Source organism: Lontra canadensis, unplaced genomic scaffold (assembly GCF_010015895.1).
Source record: "Lontra canadensis isolate GAN:19392208 unplaced genomic scaffold, GSC_riverotter_1.0 scaffold35, whole genome shotgun sequence".
In the NCBI taxonomy this organism is placed as follows: Eukaryota; Metazoa; Chordata; class Mammalia; order Carnivora; family Mustelidae; genus Lontra; species Lontra canadensis.
The window spans coordinates 14,583,992-14,605,179 of record NW_022631029.1 but is presented as its reverse complement, the minus strand read 5'-3'; the positions used below and the strand labels follow the sequence as shown (position 1 = coordinate 14,605,179).

General features: G+C 45.3%; 1 protein-coding gene across 3 annotated transcripts in view; it reads left to right on the top strand.

The window, feature by feature from the left end:
- IL17RD (interleukin 17 receptor D) overlaps window positions 1–21,188 on the top strand; it is a 67,236-nt gene that overhangs the window by 25,223 nt on the left and 20,825 nt on the right. For 2 of the 3 annotated variants that reach the window (XM_032868361.1, XM_032868360.1), the window contains exon 2: window positions 16,638–16,695. In XM_032868361.1, the coding sequence (XP_032724252.1) occupies window positions 16,638–16,695 (58 nt within the window). Of the gene's footprint in view, window positions 1–16,637; window positions 16,696–17,924; window positions 18,020–21,188 lie in introns of those variants that run through there. The other variant, XM_032868362.1, reaches the window with a different exon arrangement.

Sequence of the window (21,188 nt, the reverse complement as noted above, 5' to 3'; positions counted from 1 at the left end):
TTCAAACATATGAAAAGATTTTACTTAGATGGCCCTTTTCATATGCTTTCTACTTTTATAGGAAACCAGGGCATGTGTCTGAATAGCAGTGAAAGACTTGGAAATTGATATGGAGGAGTGATTCTAAATGATCCATCAATATGATGATTTCCTCAGGGATTTGTATCATCAGCAAGGTCATTTCTGTGTGGAAGAGATCCATTTTGACATTTTTTTTTTTTTACATGCAATCTATTTGATATTCTTTTATTCTGTTTCATTCTTCACTGCCTCATGGCTTTTCCGGGCCCCTCTACTCGGCTAAGCTCACTACTTCTTTTTTCCTCCTCATGTGCCCTAACTGTGGGTAGTCCCACAAAGCCCAGTTCCCGACCTTTTGCTTTTCTTTATTCCTTCTATTAGCTCATCTGCCCCTAAGGTTCTGTGACATAACTTCACAGATGACTGTATTCTAATCCAACATTTCAAAAAAAAAAATATTAGAAGAGACTTTCTAGTCACCTCACCTTCACTGTTTTTTTCTATATCCCCCTTAAAAAAGAAAGACTCTACCTTTACAATGTTCTCTTTATTGCTCCCCAAACCACGTCTCCCAAATTCCCAAACTAGGAGCCCTCAAGGTATCTTGGAATAGTCCATCATCACCTCTGGAACACATTGGCCCTGAAGTCCCACTTGCCATTTGTTCTTAAAAATGCCCCACAGACCTCACCTCTATCATCTCCCCCGCCATTGCTGCTGTGCCACCTCACATCTGGGACGCCTGCGGTGGCCGCCTCGTAGGCCTACCCGGCTCAGCTCCAGCTTGCCACCTTCCTAGTCGTCGTCGTCTTCTTCTTCTTCTTCTTCTTCTTTTTTTTTTTTTTTAAAGATTTTATTTATTTATTTGACAGAGAGAGAAAGAGATCACAAGTAGTCAGAGAGGCAGGCAGAGAGAGAAGGAGAAGCAGACTCCCTGCTGAGCAGAAAGCCCGATGTGGGGCTTGATCCCAGGACCCTGAGATCATGACCTGAGCCCAAGGCTGAGGCTTTAACCCACTGAGCCACCCCGGCGCCCCGCCACCTTCCTAGTTCTTCCTGCAAATGTGTCATGGCACTATTTTATTACTGTTAACTTCCTCCTCAAAATCCTGCTCAAAAGTACTGTAAAAGAGACACAAGATAAAATATACCATTTTAAACATCACTAAGTGTTATTTCAGTGATATTAAGTATATCCACATGGTGGGGCAACCATCCCTTCCTTCCAACTCCAGAACTTTGATCTTCCTAACCTACAACTTTGTGCCCATTGAAGAGTAACTCCGCATTCTCCCCACCCCCACCCATCCTGCAGCCTGCGGATTCTGTTTTCTGTCTTTGTGAATTTGACCACTCTCGGAACATCAGTCAGGGGAACACTACAGCATCTGTCCTTTGGTGCCAATATCAGATTTTTTAAGATTGTATTTAGTGATTCTGGTCTTTAGAAATTTCCTTGAAGAGCTGGTAAGAGCCAACAAAAGGCCTTTGTTTCAGTCTTATTCTCTAGCATGTAGTGAACTCTTACCTGGGAGCCTGGAACTGGTTTACCCCAGGTGTAGACAGAGTCAGGGTCAAGATGTGTGCGAGGGACTGGGAAAGATGAGAGGGGTGCTGATGGAGACTCCTGGCTTGGACCTCCACTCACCAAAAGTTACTGATTTTGTCATGGAGGGAAAATGGGGTGAAAATTGGAAGTGGATGGTGACCAGGCCTCCCTTTGCTCCTTCCCAAATGCCTTCCATCCATATTAGGGGCAGGGAATCAGGCTCATACTGAAAATAAATGACATGTGTAGGGAGACCCCTCTTTGGTCTTCGCTGTTTTGTCACTGGCACCTCTGGTCTGCAGGCCTTGGGGTCTGCCTCATCCCTTTGATTCAACTCTGTTCCTTTTGGTTTATCCTTTCAAGCTGCTGTTTTATTGCCTCTTTCTTCTCTACCTGGAGCTTAGCCCATTCCCACCTTGGCTTGGATCAGAGGCCCTTCCCCTGGACTCCTGCCTGCCAAATCAGGCTGGTGCTCACTTCTGTAAGGACCACATTGTTCTTTTCTCGCCTGACTGCAAGATGCACCACATGCAGAACTGGGCCCTGGCCCCTCTGGTGCCCATTCTTTCAGGCCCGTTGGCATGTTTCACATAGAAGCCTGAGGGTATTGGTCATCTACTCCAGGACTGCTAGAGCCCTTGTTCTGGCTAATGAGGAAGTTTCCACAGCTACCTTGAGGTGTAGTGGCCATTCACCGAATGCTTGCCATGGGAGAGGTGTAGTTCGTTACCTGTGCATTTGTGCATGCGTTTGCTTGAAATAGTCTCCCCCTTTCACTACCTCAAAACTCCCAGTGCCCTAGGGTCCAGCTAGGGACCTATCTCCTCTGTGAAGACACTTATCTAGGGAGCCTTCTTCTGTTCAACACCGCCTTCTGAAATTCTCTTACACTTGGAGCTCAATCACGTAACTTAGCACATTCATTCTATAAAGTTATAACATTATCATCTCCAATCTCATGCCCTTTAGCTTTGCTTTCCAAAAGGAACTGAAAACTTTTGGAGGAACCTTATTCTCAATCATTATGGCCTTCCCAGTGTGCAGTATGTTTCTAGCCTTTAAAACATCTGTTGAGGGGCACCTGGGTGGCTCAGTGGGTTAAACCTCTGCATACGGCTCAGGTCATGGTCTCAGCGTCCTGGGATCAAGTCCCATATCGGGCTTTCTGCTTGGTGGGGAGCCTGCTTCCCCTTCTCTCTCTGCCTGCCTCTCTGTCTACTTGTGATTTCTCTCTGTCAAATAAATAAATAAAATCTTTAAAAAAAAATAAAACATCTGTTGATAAATTCTAGGAGGTTATTCATGAGTAAATGAGAAAGAGAGAACCTTGGGGTTAAGTGTTGCTTTTAGATCGGGCAAAGTTTTTGAGGCAGAGGTCATTCTTCTTCGATGTCCAGGCTACACATGTGTTATGATTTTAATCACAAAATAGACTTTACAGTTTTAGTAAATAAATGGTTTCATCTCCTCAGCTTGCTGTATAGACTCTCCCCAGGCTGGTGTTCTTCAGCTGCCCTTCTCTGAAGAGTTGAGCTCTTGGGTTTGTTTTTGTTTTTCAAAAGATTTTATTTATTTATTTGACAGACAGAGATCACAAGTAGGCAGAGAGGCAGGCAGAGAGAGAGGGGGAAGCAGGTTCCCTGCTGAGCAGAGAGCCCCATGTGGGGCTTGATACCAGGACTCTGAGCTCATGACCCGAGCTGAAGGCAACGGCTTACCTCACTGAGCCACCCAGGCGCCCCGGGCTCTTCGGTTTTTATGTGGCTGTAATGTGATGACTTTGTAGTCCGAGGATGTTGTCAGCCCTCTTCTTGGGTTTGCGAGTTTCCTTTTTTCATTTTACACAATTCTGTTATTTACATTAGACTAGCCAAGTTATCAAAAAATCCCCTAAATTCATGTAATTTTTAAGAACCTTCAGAATAAGCTAGAGTAATTTGGTTATTCAACAGAATAGCATGAAGACATTCAGGATACCCACGTCAGCAGGAAGCCTACTGAAGAATCAACAGGTCTGCACTACACCGGGAAGCCTTCTCAATGCTCTGCCTCTGTTACCTTTCCATGTGTGCAACCAGTTGTAGAACAGGTGAAAGGGCCTGTCTTACTACTTTTTAATAGGTGCTTTCTCTTGGTAGAGAATGATGGGTAATTAAAACTGGCAGGACCTTTAGAAAGAATTTGGCCTAGTTGTCCTAATTCTTTTTTTTTTTTTTTAAGATTTTATTTATTTATTTGACAGACAGAGATCACAAGTAGGCAGAGAGGTAGGCAGAGAGAGAGGAGGAAGCAGGCTCCCTGCCAAGCAGGGATCATGACCTGAGCCGAAGGCAGAGGCTTTAACCCACTGAGCTACCCAGGCGCCCCTAGTTGTCCTAATTCTTACCTCATTAGTATCTTTTGTTACTTCTTCCATTGGCCCCACCGACTTCTCCCAAAAGGCACTGCATTCATTTTTAGCTGTTGAAGATTTATCAGAACAGGTGTTCTCTCTATTAGGATCTAACTTATGTCAAGCCATAGCCACATAGCTTTTGTCAAGCCATATGATGCATATAATAGGGACAGTCCAGAAGACTCTTCAAGTGATGAAAAAGGAAGGACGTTGAGGGAGAGTTTTATATCCATTGTTTTCAATGGAGATATAATTAACATGTAACAGTGTATATATTGTATACATTCAGGGTATACAATATGTTGATTTGATCCATTAAATGTTTCATTATGATTACAGCTGAACCTCTAGCCAACACCTCTACCAAGTCACATAATAATCTTTTTTTTTTTTTTTTTTTGATGGTGAGAACATTTAAGCACTAACTAGTCCCTTAGCAATTTTGAAGTATATGGAATAGTATTGTTGAAGTTGACTAGGGAGGATTTTCATATTGTCTGTACTTAAATTTCCTTTGCTTTGAATTTGTTTTATTTTCAAAAGTAATAAAGCTCTGGTCAAAAGAAAAGCATACACTTTTCCCTAGAAACTTGGAAAACCCACTCTTTGTGTTCTCTCTTTGAGAACCAGGGAAGATCACATCCTTCTGAGGAATTCATTTTCGCCAGAAACTCTGACCTCCCTTTTTTATTTTATTTTTGAAATGTTTAGTCACTGCTTTGATTTTTTTTTTTTTCCCCTGGTTAAGTCTTTGTTTCACCATAACCTCATGACAAAATGTTACAGCTTCTAATTTTTTTCCCCCATGTTGCTTTGATTTTGTAAACATCTCTCCAAGGGAAAACCTAGTGAAGGGGATAAGATGCGTTGATTTCTGTCTACTGTCTGACCAAGAAAGTGCTGTGTGCCATTTTGCTTGTGTCAGTCTTGTGGGAGATGAGCTGGAACCCACCCTAGGACCACTTCATCAGGGAGGAAGTGAGCTCCTAACTGCTGCTCCACTGCCTTGTCTGTCTCACACGAATCTGCTTTCTAATTTCCCCCTCTATACCAACCCGTGCCAGGAGTCCTTGGAGAGGTAGTATGGGGAGGCCTTCATTCCTGGGATGTCTGTATTGCCTCCGTTCACCCACGGGAAGTTGATCTAAGTCTGAAATCAACCAAGACAGTGATTCTTCATTTTCACCTCATTCTTTGCCCTCCTTCTCAGGATGACATTTTAGCTGTTCAAGGAATTTAAAACAAAGCTGAACATTTCTTGGCAAATACAATTATTTCCTGGCCTAAATCACCCAGTGATTTAATTGGTATGTCATTGTGTATGTGTGTGCTTTAATGGGAATTCCAGGTGGTATCATTGGGAAATTAGGAGAGTCTTCTAGATTTATTGCTTATAGTTTAAAGGCAGGCTGCTGGCTTCCATCCAAGAAGCAGGGAGACGTAAAAGTTGCAAAGACCATTAGTGTCTGAGTTTATTCTTCCGATTGCCGGCTATTTTGAAGTTAGCTTGGCAAAAGGTAAAAGTCAGAACCAGTAGTGAAATACTTCACTCGTTTGAAACTTGTAAAGTTCATCAAAATAAACTTGTGGGCGGCTTGGCATCACAGACATGCTCGTGTCCTTTCTCTGTCTACCAACATCTTTTTGAAGATATGTCTGGAGTAGAAGTGAAAGCCAAAGAGTATTCTTCATTGAAAAAAAAAAAAAAAGGACTTTTAGATTATCCTCCATTGCAGCTCTTGGGCAAATATTTAAAAACATATCCAAAACCTAACCCAATTTTTTGTGTTGACCACAAACACCATAGACCTTCAAGGCAACTGAGCAGGAGCGGGGGAAATCAGCTGTTCTCTCGGTCTTCTGGATACTGTGAGTATGGTTAAAAAAAAAGAAAAGAAAAAGAAAGAAAGAAATAAGAAATAGCCACATTGTTTATTTTTTAACTTGATTCAGTGAAATGGACTTGACTGCAGACATGACTATTGTCACCTATGGCCTGAAAGGTGTGTCCCACTTAATGCGCTCCTGCGCATAACAGCAGAAATGGTTGTCTTTTACGTTGCTACTTTGTAAAGTTCATGAGTCCTAACATCCTGAGCAAAGTGGACAATTACAGACTTATGAAGGATTAATACTGCCTATGAAGGATGAGGTTTGAGACATCAATCCAGAGTTCTATTTAAAATTGAGGTCTTGCTCCCAACCACCTCCCTCTGCCATTTGAATTTTGCTTTTAATCACCAAAGTTTCTCTTGGATCACTGAACCACTCAGGGTGTCCTACAGACCTGGAATTAAGCTGTTGAGCTATGGATAAGGCAGGCTGTTGGGGGCCCTGAGAGGATTGCATGGGTCCAGAAGCTTCCTGAAATACTGTGTGCACGATTGTGTGTTCACACGTGGGCCACAGCTCTCACCAAATACTCAGACCTCTCCATCCCCACCTATGAAGCTGTGACCCTTTGTCGAGATGGATGGTGGAGTAAATGATAGGGTTTTAGTGCTGTTGGTTCCGGTGATGGTAGTATTGCTGAGAGAGGGATGGTGACGGTGGTGGTGTACCTGTTTCCCCGGTTTCAGATGTGATCAGTGTGTGAAAGTCTGGGAATATCGCTCAAAGCTTCAAAATATCCTTGCATCTTGAGACCATTTTGACCATCAGCCCATGAGCATGCCTGAAGGGGACCCGTGGGCTGACAGGGATGTCAGACTGGGGGTGTTGCCCAGCCTGGGACTCATGCCTGAGCACCTCCATCTTTGTTCCTGTTTACCTAGTTCATGCCAGACAAGTGACTCAGACCTGGTAAGCGGCAAGCACTCTGTAAATGAGAATGGCATGTTTATAGGGGATCGGCTCTAGGAAATCACATTTGTCCCCTTTTCTGCAGAAAGTTAGCTGTTTGCTTCCACAGAGGCTTGGTACTGCTCTCAAGTAATTAGGATTCCCACCAGTCTGCCAGAACCAAGGCTGTTGAGATTTAAGTGTTTGGGGGATGGGAGGAGTGGCTGAGGTGGGGAAGGGATGGGAGAAGAAATGGGGGGGTGGGGTTGGCGGGGAGGAGAGGCTTGTTCACATGCTTGTTAACATTTGAGGGTCTTTGACAAAGGAAGTCTAATGCCCTGCCCCGGTCAGCCGGGGATTGCCCCCCCGGGAGGCCCCGTTGTGCACAGGAAGTCAGACACTAATGCTGTTAGCGAGGGGACAAAGGCGCCCGGCCCGGGAAGGGCCTAATTGCTGTGTCCTGCTCCCAGGCGGCCGGCCTCAAGCTGGAGGGGGCTGGGCAGGATGCGCTAAGTGTTAACACCTGGGCCGAGCTGCTGACTTCCTGGTGCTTTTTTTTTTTTTTTTCCTTCTGTGTGGTTGGGTGCGGGGGCGCGCGCGCGCACGCGCACACACACACACACACACTCTCTCTCTCTCTCTCTCTCTCTCTCTCTCTCTCTCACAAAGCCTGGCTGCATCTCAGGAGGACATTTTGGAATGTGGTATCGAAGAGACTAGATGGAAATAGTTCAGGTTGGACGTCCCACTGAACCAGGGCAGGGCTGAGAACCAGTTTCCCATGAGCCCCCTTGATCTGCCCACGGAGCTTGGTGACTTGGCTTCACTTTCACCTCTGTGCTGGCCGATTCCCTTCTTTCCCCCCGGAAGATCGGGGGAAGGCCAGACCTTGCAGAGAGGCAGATACATATTGGAAGAGGCACTACTGCTGCATGAGACATTCTAGTTACAACTGCTGGGAAAATGCTCCAGGCAGAAAGAGAGATGAGGGTCTTGACCATTGCTTTGAGCCACCTGGGGTCTTGGGGAGGTAGGACGGTGGGAGGATGAGGAGTGGTTGGGACACTTGCCCCCACCCAACCGGGTTTGTTGCATTCATGTATCTATATGAATCCACACCTGGAGGGGTCGGATTGAGGAGCTGCATCCCAGGAAAATGGGGAAACCCAGATATACCTCTTCATTTCCAAGTGGGGTCTCTAGATTCTTTGTGTCTACACATGGCTTTGGACCTGGGACCTGTGAAGCCCTCTGTTTCCTCAGGGAGTTCTGGGAATGCCCCCAAATTATGTAAGAATGTTTCTTGGGGGGGGTGGAAATTGGGTAAGGAATATTTCTCACAGGATTCTCTTATGGCTTCTAGAAACCTTTTTCCCTTAACGGCAATTAAAAGTGAAGACCCCCTGCGTTGGCCAGTAGCCCTGCTGGGATGGGGTTAGTGGCTCACTTCCTGCGATGGCAAGCGACCGACCGAGCTCCAAGCTGGAGCCTGCGGTCCCTCCCATAGGCCAGCGACGGGTGGCAGCTGTGTGCACAGGTTGACTCACTTGGATTTTTGCAGCCAGAGAAGGAAAGAGTTTAAAAGGGACGCTTGAAGCCTGTCTCCTTCCTAGAGGAAGGGGGGAAAAGCCACAAATAACTTTTGAAAAGGGGTCTAATGTTGACTTGCTGCTTCCCACTGTTATTTTAAGGAGGTATTTCTCTCTGAGACCACCATGTGGACAAATAATAGGCTGACAGAAGGGGTCGCCTTACTTTCGAGTGTAGCCTGTGATATTTCGATTAGCACTAAAACCTAAAAGGGCGGCCTTCCATAATTTCCAAATATGCGAAATCTACCTTGAAGGAAGCACATGTGTGGGGCACACTGGGGACCTGCCTGGCTGGAGGAGGCTGGGTCCCCATGGCAACGTCACAATCCCCCGTTTCTGCAGGCATTTGTGCTGTAAAAGCAGAATTCCAGATGTGATGCAGTATTTGGAGACTCCGTCCCAGGGCCTCAGAAACAGTATTTGAAGCTGTTCAATTCAGTGCACGCTCTCTGTGTGGTCCTAAGGCTTTTTATTAGTAGTTTGTTTTGATCCGAACATTTCCTCTGAGCTTAGGCATAACAATCATGTGTACAGCGTTCAGTTTTCCCCTATTGTCTAATCACTGTTTTGCCCTTGCAGAAAGATACTTTCCTGAGCTTCTGGGGTGAAGTTTTTATAACTACCTTTAACAGCTAAGTGGGTGCATGCAAGCTGGTAGCCGATTTTCTGGGTGGGTGTTTGGGTGGTTGGTTGCTTGCTTCCTCTTCGTACGCAGTATTTACAGAAACCTGGCTAATCTGTGTCTGCGAAGTTGTCTCTGTGTGATTTTGAAACTGCAGATGGCTTGACGGTTACCTTAAAGATGCCAGCTCTTTACCATGCGGTTCTCATTTGAGTGGATGGGAGTGGTGTGTGCCGCTGAGGGAAAAGGTCTGGCTCGCTAGCCAGAGGCATGTTTTATAGCTTGCTTTTAACATTTTGAGAATTGGAAAAATGGAACAGCCCTGTCTGTTTGTCAGTATCAGCCATGGGAGAACACACAGCCCAGATCCTTAACAGACTTAATTGGAAAAAGTACTTGGGCTTTTTGCTTTGTGAAAACTAAGAAGGCTGCAGAGTTTTGTTTTGTTTTGTTTTTAAACACAGAAGAGTCAGTGGTGTGTGTGTGTGTGTTTGTGTGTGTGTGTGTGTGTGTGTGTGTGTGTGTGTTGATATCTCTGGGCTTTCACTGCATATGTATATTCCAGAGGCAAAGCAAGAAGAAAAAGTCTGGAGCAGGGAAAGACATTTAAAAATACATTAAATTCTGTTTAGGCCAGGTTAGGAAAGTTACTTTTACAATGTATAAATATATCAGATCTTTACATTGTATACCTTAAACTCACACAATGTTACATGTCAATTCTATCTCAATTAAAAAAAAAAAAAAGAAAATTTGCTGTCTGAGAAACACTTCTGTAAATGCCCTAACACTTCTTTATCTTTAGTGAATGGATTTCCTTGGGCATGAGGGTGGGGGCAGGGAAGGAGGGGTAAGAATCTGCTTAGAAGGAAACTAGAGCTCTCCAGTTTGATAAGCAGAACACATGGTAACTTGGCATCGGTTGGCTCCATGTTAGAACTCAGAAACAATTGTCCCTTCAGCTTTCCTTTGGGGAGCGTGAAATTAGGAACATGTGTGTGCTGATTAGCAACATGTCAGAGATGAATCATGATTACGGCTTTGGTCTGGTACACAGGCGATGCTTTGGAGTAGTGATTTCCTACCTCCTCGAGCAAATCTCTCTCATTAGCTTAAGATCTCAGGGTCTTTTTGGGCCGACGCAGTAATTGCTGGTGGGAACACATCGGTCCTCCCCCAGAGTTGTGTGCTCCCCACCAGGCATCCGAGAGCTCACCTCCCCAAATCAGACAGCTGGCATCCTTCGTTTCTGAAGTTGGTTGCATGGAGTTGGAAAGTGAGAGAGAACAGCTCCCGGGAATGTGGAGAAAAATATCTTGAATAGATCCAGACCCAAGCTGGCTTTGTGATTTATTTGCCTTGTGTTTTGGGTTTGCCCGCATTCTCCTCAGCTTACATCACCTGGGGCTTCTCTGCTTTTTGCTGACTTCTTCCACCCCCTTCCCCCAACTCTTTTTTTTTTTTTTTTAGTTAAAGGTTCGAACTGAAGTGGGATCTGACTTCATTTATGAGGCCGTCTGAACTGAACCTGTGCAGAATAAATTGACCCCACGTTCTGCCTCTTGCCTTTACCATGTCTACCGGTCAGAGACCAAAATGTCGGTCCTGTTGTGCTTTTTAAGCCTCACAGAGCCATCTGCTATGTTTCATATCTCATTGACTCACTGGAAACCCAAGGTGGAGGAAATGTTAGGGGAAATAGAAAGTTGTAAGTTGGCCTTAGTTTTTTAAGTAGTTGCTCAATGTGCCTTTATAATCCCATTATCTCCGTTCTTTCTGATGGATGTTCTCGTTTAATTTTCACCCAAACTCAGTTCACTAAAATGTTACCAGCATTCTAAGAAGTCCTTCCTTAACTGATCTGAAAGCAGTCTTGCTTAGGCCTTACTATTTGGCCTGCCTTCTCCTGGAAAGGGGGATACTGTAGTTAGCACAGTCCTTTTCAAAATGCATTTTTTCCAAAATGGCAGCTCCGCTCTTTTGGAGCTGGATTGGAAATATTGCTCTGGGAAGTTGGTGTCCTCAATGGGCTTAGAACCCCCAAAGACCCCTCAGGAAATGGGCCCTCAGATGGCCCCTCATGGCTGCTCTGTGTAGGATCCCTGCCTGTGGCTTTGTGTCCAGGCCTTTGCTTTTTTGCCATATGGGTGGAGCATGGTATGGGTTTTGAATTTTATTCCTTTAGAGCACTTTTGGGTTATCGTCCCCTCCCCCTTTCCTGAGTAAAAGATGTTTTCTCCATTATGTTCCCATTTGCTGCTTCCGTCTCTGCTCACCATAGTGTTTAGAGCAGAGCCCCAGGCACCTGGGGCTTGCTTCTCCCAGCTAGCATTGGAACAAATTAAATGCTGCCCTAAGTGCAGCAAATGGGGGTGGTTAATTAACTAAGAATGTGACACCCTGAGGCCACAGCATTGGCGTTTATAGATTTTAACAGGCGACAAACAAGTATTCTTAATTGTAAGCTCATTAAATATCAAAATGGGTATAGTAGCTAAAAGCTTTGACTTGTTTACTGAAAAACAGCTTCCAAAGCCATTGACCAGCTCTGTAATTTGCTTACCCTTGTTCCCTTAGTGTGAGTCCTGATTCCAAGCCATAAATCTCCCTGTCACATGAAGCTAGGTCCTCTTGGGTTCTCAGTGTGCATTACCTGGCTTCGTCATGGATTCGTTTTTGGGGGAAAAAACTAATATTGATCGAAGGCTGACTGTGGGCCAGGCCCAGGACTGTGGCGCAAGTTGCAGGGAGGATGAGTCTGTAGGGGGGCTGCCCTAGTCATTTTGCCTTCAGTCTCTCCCCATCTGATCCAACCTGAACACTCACCAGAGATGGGGGTCACTGGGTTGCCCAGTTCCCACCAAGACTGTTGTGGTCTGGTGGTTAGTGCCTTTGTCACCTTGCCCTGACCTGTCCATCCATCTGCCAGACCCCCTGGGTCTGGATGATAAGACCGGTCATGTCTGGAGATGCCCCTTCCTGTGACCATTCCCCTTTCTACTTCACCTACCCCTACGCTGCACAGCTCTCTCCTTGCTTATTAGGGCAGGAATCTTCCCAGGAATGGTGCCATCACTCCTTCAATGCGTCACGTGCTGTGTAGAGAGCTCTATTGGTGTCACCTCCCATAGTCCCACAGCGAGATTTTCCAGGAAGTTTTATTCAGATGCTTTATAGAGCTCAGGAAAATGAGGCTCAGGAAAATTAAGGAGCTTATCTAAGGTCACCCAGCTTGAGAGGGTGAGATTTGAACACATATCTGTATAGGTCCAAAGCCCATTGTGTTAACCACTCTTCTACTCCAGATATGTCCGAGGCTAGCCCACAGAAGTGTATATGGCAGAATCTGAAACAGCCCTACTGGGTCTGTGTCCCATGTCTGCCTGCAGCCAAGGTGGGATAGACTTGCAGTGAGGACAGGGTGGGATAGACTTGCAGTGAGAAGCGATCAGTCTGCCCTGGGGTAGGAAGGGGAAAATGACAGCACATGAGGGATTGGGACATTCAGATCCATTTCAACCATACTGCCACCAAAAGTATTAGCTTTCAATTGCTGCTGTAACAAATTATCACAACTTAGTGACTTAAAACAACACACATGCATTATCTTATAGTTGTTGAAGTCAGAATTTCAAAATGAGTCTTCCTTGGGGTTAAAAGCAAGGTGTTGGCAGGACTGGCTCCTGGAGGCTCTGGGAGAGCTCTGGTAGAGAACCAATGTTCCACCTTTTCTAGCATCTACAGACTGCCTACATTTCTTGGCTTATCAGCCCCTTCTGTCTCCATCTTCAAATCCAGTAGTGCAGCATCTTGAAATTAATGTTGGTCTCTCTGCCCTCTATTTCTGTGGTCATTTTTCCTCCTCTGACCCTCCTGAATCCCACTTAGAAGGACCCTTGTGATTACATTGGGCTCATCAGGATAATCCAGAATAATTTTCCCATCTCAGGATCCTTAAACTTAATCACGTCTATGTAGTCCTTTTTTGCTGTCTGTGTAAAGTAACACAGGTTCTGGGGATTATGATGTAGACATTTTATTTTTTATTTTTTGTGGGGAGTATTAGTCTGTCTACCACACAGTAGAAAGAAAACAGTTGTGCTCTGTGGGCTAGCCTGGGCACACCGTTTCTGATGGGGTTTCTTTCTTTTTTTTTTTTTTTTTTTAAAGATTTTATTTATTCGACAGAGATCACAAGTAGGCAGAGAGGCAGGCAGAGAGAGGGAGAAGCAGGCTTCCCGCCGAGCAGAGAGCCCGACGCGGGACCGGATCCCAGGACCCTGAGATCATGACCCAAGCCAAAGGCAGAGGCCCAACCCACTGAGCCACCCAGGCGCCCCCTGATGGGGTTTCTGAGGGCCCAGGAGCAGCAGGTGCATTACTTGAGTGTGAACTGGGCGAAGCCTGGTAGAGCACCTGTCTGATGCAGTGCCGGGAAACCATGTGGTGGATGACTTACAAGAGTGAAAGGTCTTGCAGCGTACACGGAGTGGGTCCTTGCCATGGAACCGAGAGCACTGCGCTCTGTTGCCTTGGAGTTCAAGGACCCGACTTCGTGACAGGGACTTTTAGTCTCTGATTTTTTGTTGAATTAGAAGTTCTGTTTTTCATGTGCCCTGGCAGAAGTGCCATGCTGGTCAAGTTGTGGGATGGATTATCATACCTCCATCAAGTGAGTATGCAGGCAGATTTCTGTGTCAGAGACCCAGTGTGATGGAGCTCTACCAAGGTGGGAAGCCTATGGCGGGAACAGGACCTGGCTGATGGGAAGGGCGTTCTGGAATATTGGAAGTGCTCCAAAACATGGACTGAGCAGTAATGCAGTGCCTGGAGGAGTCTGGCATGTAGGGAGGGAAGTGGCTGAGAAGAGAGGCAGAAGCCACATCAGAAAAGTTCTGCAAGGGACAGGGAGCTTGGAACAGAGGAATAATGGCAGATTTGCACATTAGATCACCTTGGTGGCCATCGCCCCTTAAGATCAGGACCCAGGTCTGGTTCAGGGCCAAGTGCCCAGCCCAGCAGGGCCTGGGTGCAGGTGGAGTGCTCTGTGGGTAGTGAATAGATGTTACATGCAAGCCTCACTGTCCTTTGAGGCCAGCTCACTAGGCCCCCTTCTGAATAGCTCTGCAGGCAGCACAGACCTTATTTGGAGGGATTTAGGTTCTTATCTGCAGGATATAGCACATCTCATGGTGGTGGGCTTCTTTCCACAATACAAGTGCCCAGAAAATACCTGTTAAAAACATTCTGCTCTAGGGGTGCCTGGCTGGCTCAGTCTGCAGATCTGTGACTCTTGATCTTGGGGTCATGTGTTCGAGCCCCACGTTAGGTGTAGAGATTACTTAAAAATAAAAATCTTTAAAAGAAAAATATGCTGCAGTAGAAATATGGGGAGAAGAAGAACAAAGTGAAAGCTGACAGTCCTACAAGTAATGTGACTGGTCTCACTGACTGGTCATAAGAGTCCTATGTGCTATTAAATGAAATGCATTTCCTTTTTGAAAAGCCCTTCCTCTACAGGGTTTCATGTGGGCCTCCTCAAACCCCTTTCCCAGGGGAAAGTCATGCAAATTATCTTTTTAGGAAGATAGTTGAGGAGGCTGGGACCATGTGGAGTGAAGTGGTTTGCCCATGGTCACCAACAGGAGGATGGAAGGATTAAGGTACGTATCTTGGCCCCTTGCATTTTTGTTTCCCTCCCATGAAGCTCCCTTTCCCTCCCTTCTAGTCCAGTTATCCTTACTTCTTTCAAGCTTCTGGGGTGTGCTGTCCTTCCCCCTCAAATCATCCTTTGTGCGGTGCTGCCTGTGGTGTTTTATAGGCTGTGTGCTTTCTTTTGGCTGGCTCTTCACCCGAGCTATGTATGCCTTGTGTTTCACACTGAGAGTTCTGGGAGGGTCAGGGTATGATTTGAAATTCATCTATGTACTTTGTGTGTGATCCACATACCCCCATTAGTCTCCTTTGAAGGAATGAGTCACTTTGCTCTTGAGGACAGGGACAGTGGCTGTTTTGTTCTCCACTGTGCCTAGCGCAATGTCTAGCTCATAATAGATGGTGAGTGATTTTGTATCCTGGGGCTTCGTAAGGGAGGAGAAGGCTGTGGTTTGGGTGTCTTGGGCATTTCCTAGGGGTTGTGGGGCGGGGGGCGATGACTTTGTCTCCTGCTTGGTTGTGCTACTCCGGTCTTGGCCATCTGGAAGTTGGGCATCCTCTAGTGGCACCCTAGAGGCCTTGTCCCTAAGGAATTAGGGAGGCATTTAGGATTTTCATAAGAAAACCACCCTTTCCAAAGTGTTTCAGCTCAGGGGAGGAACTCCAGAATCTTGTGTAGGGAAAGGGAGGATGGAAACAGGAAAGCTGGAGAAGGAAGGTGCATCAGGAAGAAGGGGAGCCCCAGTAGATCATGGGCTAGTGCTCTGCGTTGTTGTAGATTTCATGTTAGCGCTTATTTCTTACTTGAATTAGAATCTCGGTGTGTGCACGTTCGCGCATGCGTGCCTCCCATTCTGCGCAGCTGTGCCTTCCTGGAGCTCCATGTTTATCTGAGCTCAGGGATAGAGTTTCAGTGGGCATGGCTGGCTTCAGGATAAGCAGCGTGAACATGCCTCCAGCATATGGATGTGATGGGGTTGTGGCCCAAGACCCTGGGCTCCATCAGACAGGTTCTGCACATTGTGTCTCAGTGTGACAATTGCCCATTAAATACCAGGCTGCCGGCATATGGTTTTCCCCAGCATCCCCTTTGTTGAGTGGAAACTTTAGCTGTGTGGTTAGAATATTTTCCCATCATTTAGCATTTCAGAATTAACTGTTTTTGGCGAATTCTGCAATTAACCCTGAATGGCACATTTGCCGATTATTACAGAAACAGTCAAACCAGCCAGAGTCGGCGGATCTGCAGCTGCTCTTTCCCATGATGGATAAGTGGTGGGTTAGGAAAAGGTGGGGCGATGGGAGGATTCTGGTGCTCCCTCTGTGGATGTTGTAATTAAAGTGGGGAGTCTGGCGGAGTTGTTATCCCTGCTATTAAGAGTGCAAATGGCTAACAGCCACATCACCAAGAGTTAGAGTTAGCCCTTTTAAAGTCTTTTTTCTTTTTCTTTTATGACCCACCCTCTATATTCCAAGCATAGGTATGGATGCAGTGAAGAATTTTCTCATTAAAAGTAATGGCTTATTCCCACACTCATTCCCGGTCTTGGAATGAGAAACCAGTTTCCTTAGACTTGAGGAATTGCCTATCTGTCGTAGCTTAATAGAGCTTTTGGACCAGAGTGTCTGGTAGGCGAATTTTATAACCAATCACTGCTCAAAGTGGATCCAACTGGAAGGGCTCCAGCTGGCAGCTCATGGTCTCTCTCCCAATTTTACTGTTAATGAATTATTATTTAACCCCCAAACACAGAACAGCGTGCTCCTATTGTCTTAGGGGAAGTGAGTGCTCGTGATGCTCTTGGCCTGGAAGTTAGTTAAGAATCTCCTTGCACTGGAGGGAGGTTGGCAGCCAGTGGGGGAGAAGGGGCCCAGGGTGGGTGGGAGGAGTGGTAGACATTGCTCAGCGACTGGTATGACCCTGGGTCTTTGCAATCTTGTGTACATTTTGACTCTATGGGGATGTGTGCTGGAAAAGCAAATTGGCTTCTCTCCTCATCACGTTCTCTTGTTTTCCCACAGGGAGTGGGGCCGGCCAGCAGAAACAGCGGGCTGCACAACATCACCTTCCGATATGACAGTAAGTAACTGTCTTCACCACTGGAGAATGGAGGCGTTTCAGTGATCTGAAGCTTACAGAGCCGTGCTTCATCAAGGACCCCACGGCTCCTGGGCTGGTGGAAGTTTCTGAACTTGCGCAGGTTAATCGATAGAGCTAAGGGGGCTAGTCTCAACGAAGCCACTCAAGTATTTGGAAGCTTAAATAGGTCAAGTGTCTGCTGTTTTGGGAGAAACTCTGTATGGAGACCTACCCTATGTCTCCAAGACATAACCATGTCCTTAAGAACAAAAGCAGATGCTTGGAGGGGCCCAGCAGGGGACAAGTGGATGACACTGCTCAAGTGGTGGGATGCTAGGGAATGGTAGGGACTGTGGCAAACTGGACAGCCCAGGTCTGGTCCGGAGGGAGCACTGGCTTCTCCATTCCAGCTCCTTGGGGCCTTGCCTCTGAATGTAGCCAGCTGTGATTTGCAAGAAGAAAGAGAAATTGGCATTTTTTTGTTTGTTTGAACATTTTTTTAGTATTTGTATCTATTTAAACATGTTCACAAGCCCAGAGTGGTCCAAGTGAACATGTGTCCCAGATTGGCCCACGGGTCTCCTGTTGGCCATCTCCGCAGGCCTGGCTTCCACCTCCAGTGCCCTACCTGTCACTGGTGAGCCATGGCAGGCCACTGGACTTCTCTAAGCCTTAGTTCTCACGTGCTGTAAAATAAAGATTAGTTTCTTCCTGAGCATCGTATTGAGGCTTTAATGAGGTAATGCTTTTAACTGCTCAATTTAGTTGGCCTGTGATGTGCACTCAGTAATTGATACCTGCCAATATTAGAAGTCATTCCAACCGGAATGGGAATACAGCATCTTTTTGGCCCTTTCTCTCAAGGAAGTGTGGCTTTATCTGGCTGAATCGTTTCCTCAGGGCAGGGTGGGGTGCTTTTTTTTTTCTGATTAAGCATATAGAATTCCCCCTCAGCAGTGCTTTCATGCTAAGAAGGTAATTATATAGAATTGTGAGCATTTTAGCCTTATGAGCCATAATTTATACGTAAAAATGTTAACAAGAGGAAGCTTGACTCCTGTTCAGTAACTCCTGACATTCGATTCATCTCTGGCAGAGGATTATGAATCCGTTTAAGTGATGGGTTTGGGTCACAGTGAGGCCTCTGAAATGATCACTGTGAAAGCAAGATTTTTGAGGTCGTGTATACAATCTAACAATTTTGAGATACAAATATGTGTGTCAAATTTATGCCCACAGTTGCTGACTTGAGTACTTCAAGTTAACCAATGAGGACTTACATTTGAAACAGATTTCATGTCAGTGGTGTGTGCATGCTCTCTGGGTAAATGTTACAATGCTAATGAAAGATTTGCAAGTCCGTGATACTTAATTCAGCTAAGTAAAGGCATGTGTTAGAGATCTGTCTTTGAGCTACAGAGTTAATTTCTAATATATGCTCTTGGTCTTGGCTGATCTTGTATTACATTCAAGAGTTCAGAATTTTCTGGTCAGCTGCAAACAAGTATTTGCAGCTCTAATTTAATATGGGGTTTTGTGAAAGAGGATCTGTACCTGTAAAACTTAAAAGTATCTTATTATTTTCTTCATGAGACTAAATATTTGGCTCATGTGCGTGATGCCTGTCTCTTCGTCATTATTTTCTTTCTTATTCTTCAGCATTTAATTAGAATTTAATTCGCAACTCAGATTGACTCCCAAGACATCTGAAGCTCAGTTGCATTTTGGCAGAATATCATTTGGGCATAATTTTTTGGTAACCAGAATCCAAAATGTAAGAGTTCCTAATAATTGGATCCAGGTTTGTGTAAAAAATTTATTCATTGTTTTCCACTGAAAAGATATTTCTTTCTCCCTTCCACGAGAAGTTTCTGTTACTGCTCCGTTGACTGGTTACCAGTTCTGTTTGAAATAGCTAAGAACAAATTACCAAGTTTTTCACCAAAAGCACGAAACTACAAAATCTTATTTTTCTACTCCTTTGCCATTCAATGTTACAAAGAAAGAGAATGTCTTACCCTTAAATCAAAAGCGAATTTCATAGGTCTCCATGTCTCCTTTCATGTTGCTTTTCTCGTTTCTCCTTCAGGCTCTGAGGGGGTAATGGCCTGAGTAGGTTGTAATACATTTTCTCCATTCTTAGACTTCATATTTGCATAATTATATTTACAGAAACCTGGTGAGTGCTAATTTTGGCATTAAGAATGAACAAAGGAAGAAAAAAACTGATTTGCTCTTATTTGTGCCTCTTTTTCTAAAAGCTGTTTAAGTCAGAGGTTTCAATAAATGGAAGTGTTTGAATTTGGGGCACCTGGGTGGCTCAGTTTGTTAAGGGTCTGACTTCGACGCAGGTCGTGATCTCAGGGTCCTGGGATTGAGTTTCAGGTCAGCCTCCCTGCTTGGTGGGGAACGTGCTTATCCTTCTCTCCCTCTGCCCCTCCCCTGTTCATGTTCTCTCTCTCTCTCAAATAAATAAATAAAATCTTACCAAAAAAAATTTGAATTTTACAAGTTTAATGGGGGCTTTTTTTCTTTTTTTTTTTTTTTTTTTTTAATGTTGGGAATCTAGTTTCAGCCAGGATTTTTTGCAGGCTGACTACCTCAGATTCAGAACTTACCATAGTAATCACCTCTGTGTTGAGGCTAGAATGGCAAGAGCCATGCATGAGTCATCTGAGGCTGCTTTCTGTCCTGACCCAGGGCTGGTCAGCAGTGGAATCCAAAACCACCCAGCTGGTCTCTTAGCTGCAAAATGTTTCCTCATTTGTACAATGTGGGTGTTAAACCAGATGTTTAAAGAAAAATTTTTTTCTCTCCTAAAATTCTCTTCTGCACCCAGAGAACACATGTTAAATGCTTTGGGAGTCAATTTCCATTAGAAGTAGAATTTGGTTTTATTAATTATTAACATCTCTTCAGAAGAAGTAATACTGAAGTATAGAGGTGGCTGCTTTTTAAGCAGATGGAGTTTATGGAACAGGTCCACCTAGAGCAGGTAGGCAAGATGGCGGGGCCCCAGGCAGTGTGGGAGCTGGGAGTTGCCAGAGTGGGAGGGGGTGCATTGTAGTGCATGTGTGGTGAACTGCAGTAAGAAATTTAAAAAGGAGGAATATTATGTGCACATTGGAAGGCTTGGAAGATTATTTTTTTAGAAGCTGGTAGTACTTACCTCTGTATGGTGGGAGGGCATGGCTGACTTCTACATTTTTCTTACGTTCTTTTATTATTTTCAAATACCCAGGGAACGTTTTTAGTCATAAAAGTGGGAAATGAGGGGGCGCCTGGGTGGCTCAGTCAGTTGAGCATCTGCCTTCAGCTCAGGTCATGAGGGCTCTCTGCTCAGCGAGGAGTCTGCTTCTCCCTCTCCCTTTGCCTCCCCCCTCCACCCCTCATACTCTCTCACACTCTCTCTCTCAAATAAACAAATAAAATCTTTTTTAAAAATGGGAAGTGTAGGGGCGCCTGAGTGGCTCAGTGGGTTAAGCCATTGCCTTAGACTCAGGTCATGGTCTCAGGGTCCTGGGATCGAGCCCTGCATGGAGCTCTCTGCTCAGCAGGGAGCCTGCTTCCCTCTCTCTCTCTCTCTCTCTGCCTGCCTCTCTGCCTACTTGTGATTTCTCTGTCAAATAAATAAATAAAATCTTAAAAAAAAAGGGGAAGTGTATGGTGTGGTGTACAGCAGGGGCACAGGGAGCGGAGCAGATTCACTGAGCCTAGAAAATACCCCTGACTGCTTCATCTCAAAGTAAAACACCCTGACTTTAGAGGCATCATGAGTCGGTTTGGACATTTGATGGAACTGAGGACTTTTTTGGAGCGGGTACCAACGAGAGTTTTCCATTTTAATCATTGAGAAGGAAATGGAGATGAAGCAGTGTAAAAATCACGAGTTGGTATTTGTCAGGGATGGCTGGTGGTTCTCCCTGCATGAGTGGCCACAACAGCCCTCGGCCATTCACTAGAATCTCATTCTGAGTCTGGTTGGAAGCTTCCGGGAACTTTTTAGGATCCTGTAGACTTTGAAGGTTTCTTTAGCAATACCAGGTATCACAGCTGCCCCCATGGTCGTGGCTGCGTTGACTGCTGGCAGTAGGTAATGTCCTCACACAGTACCAGAGAGTTGGTCTTCATTGTTTGAGCAACGTGGAGCTCTTTGAATTTGGTGGGCATTGTGGGTATTTTTGCTAACACATGGTGTCTGGGAACAGAAGTTTTACCTTTGAGATGCTGTTAACGTTGAAGTTACCTTTGAAGGTACCTTTGCTCTTCAGGAAGTCATTTGGTCCCTTTTGTAGGTACTAAATGGATTGTTTAATTGTCTTGCTGTGAGCTACGTCCCCATGAATCTCATCCTCGTCCTGCTTCCTCTTCCTGCTCACCTTGCCTCCAGGTTTCTTCTAAAAGCAGTCCCCAGACTGTTTAGTCATTTGTTTTGTTTCAGATCACTCTCTCATGCTATAAACAGATTGAATCAATGTACATAAGGATTGGTT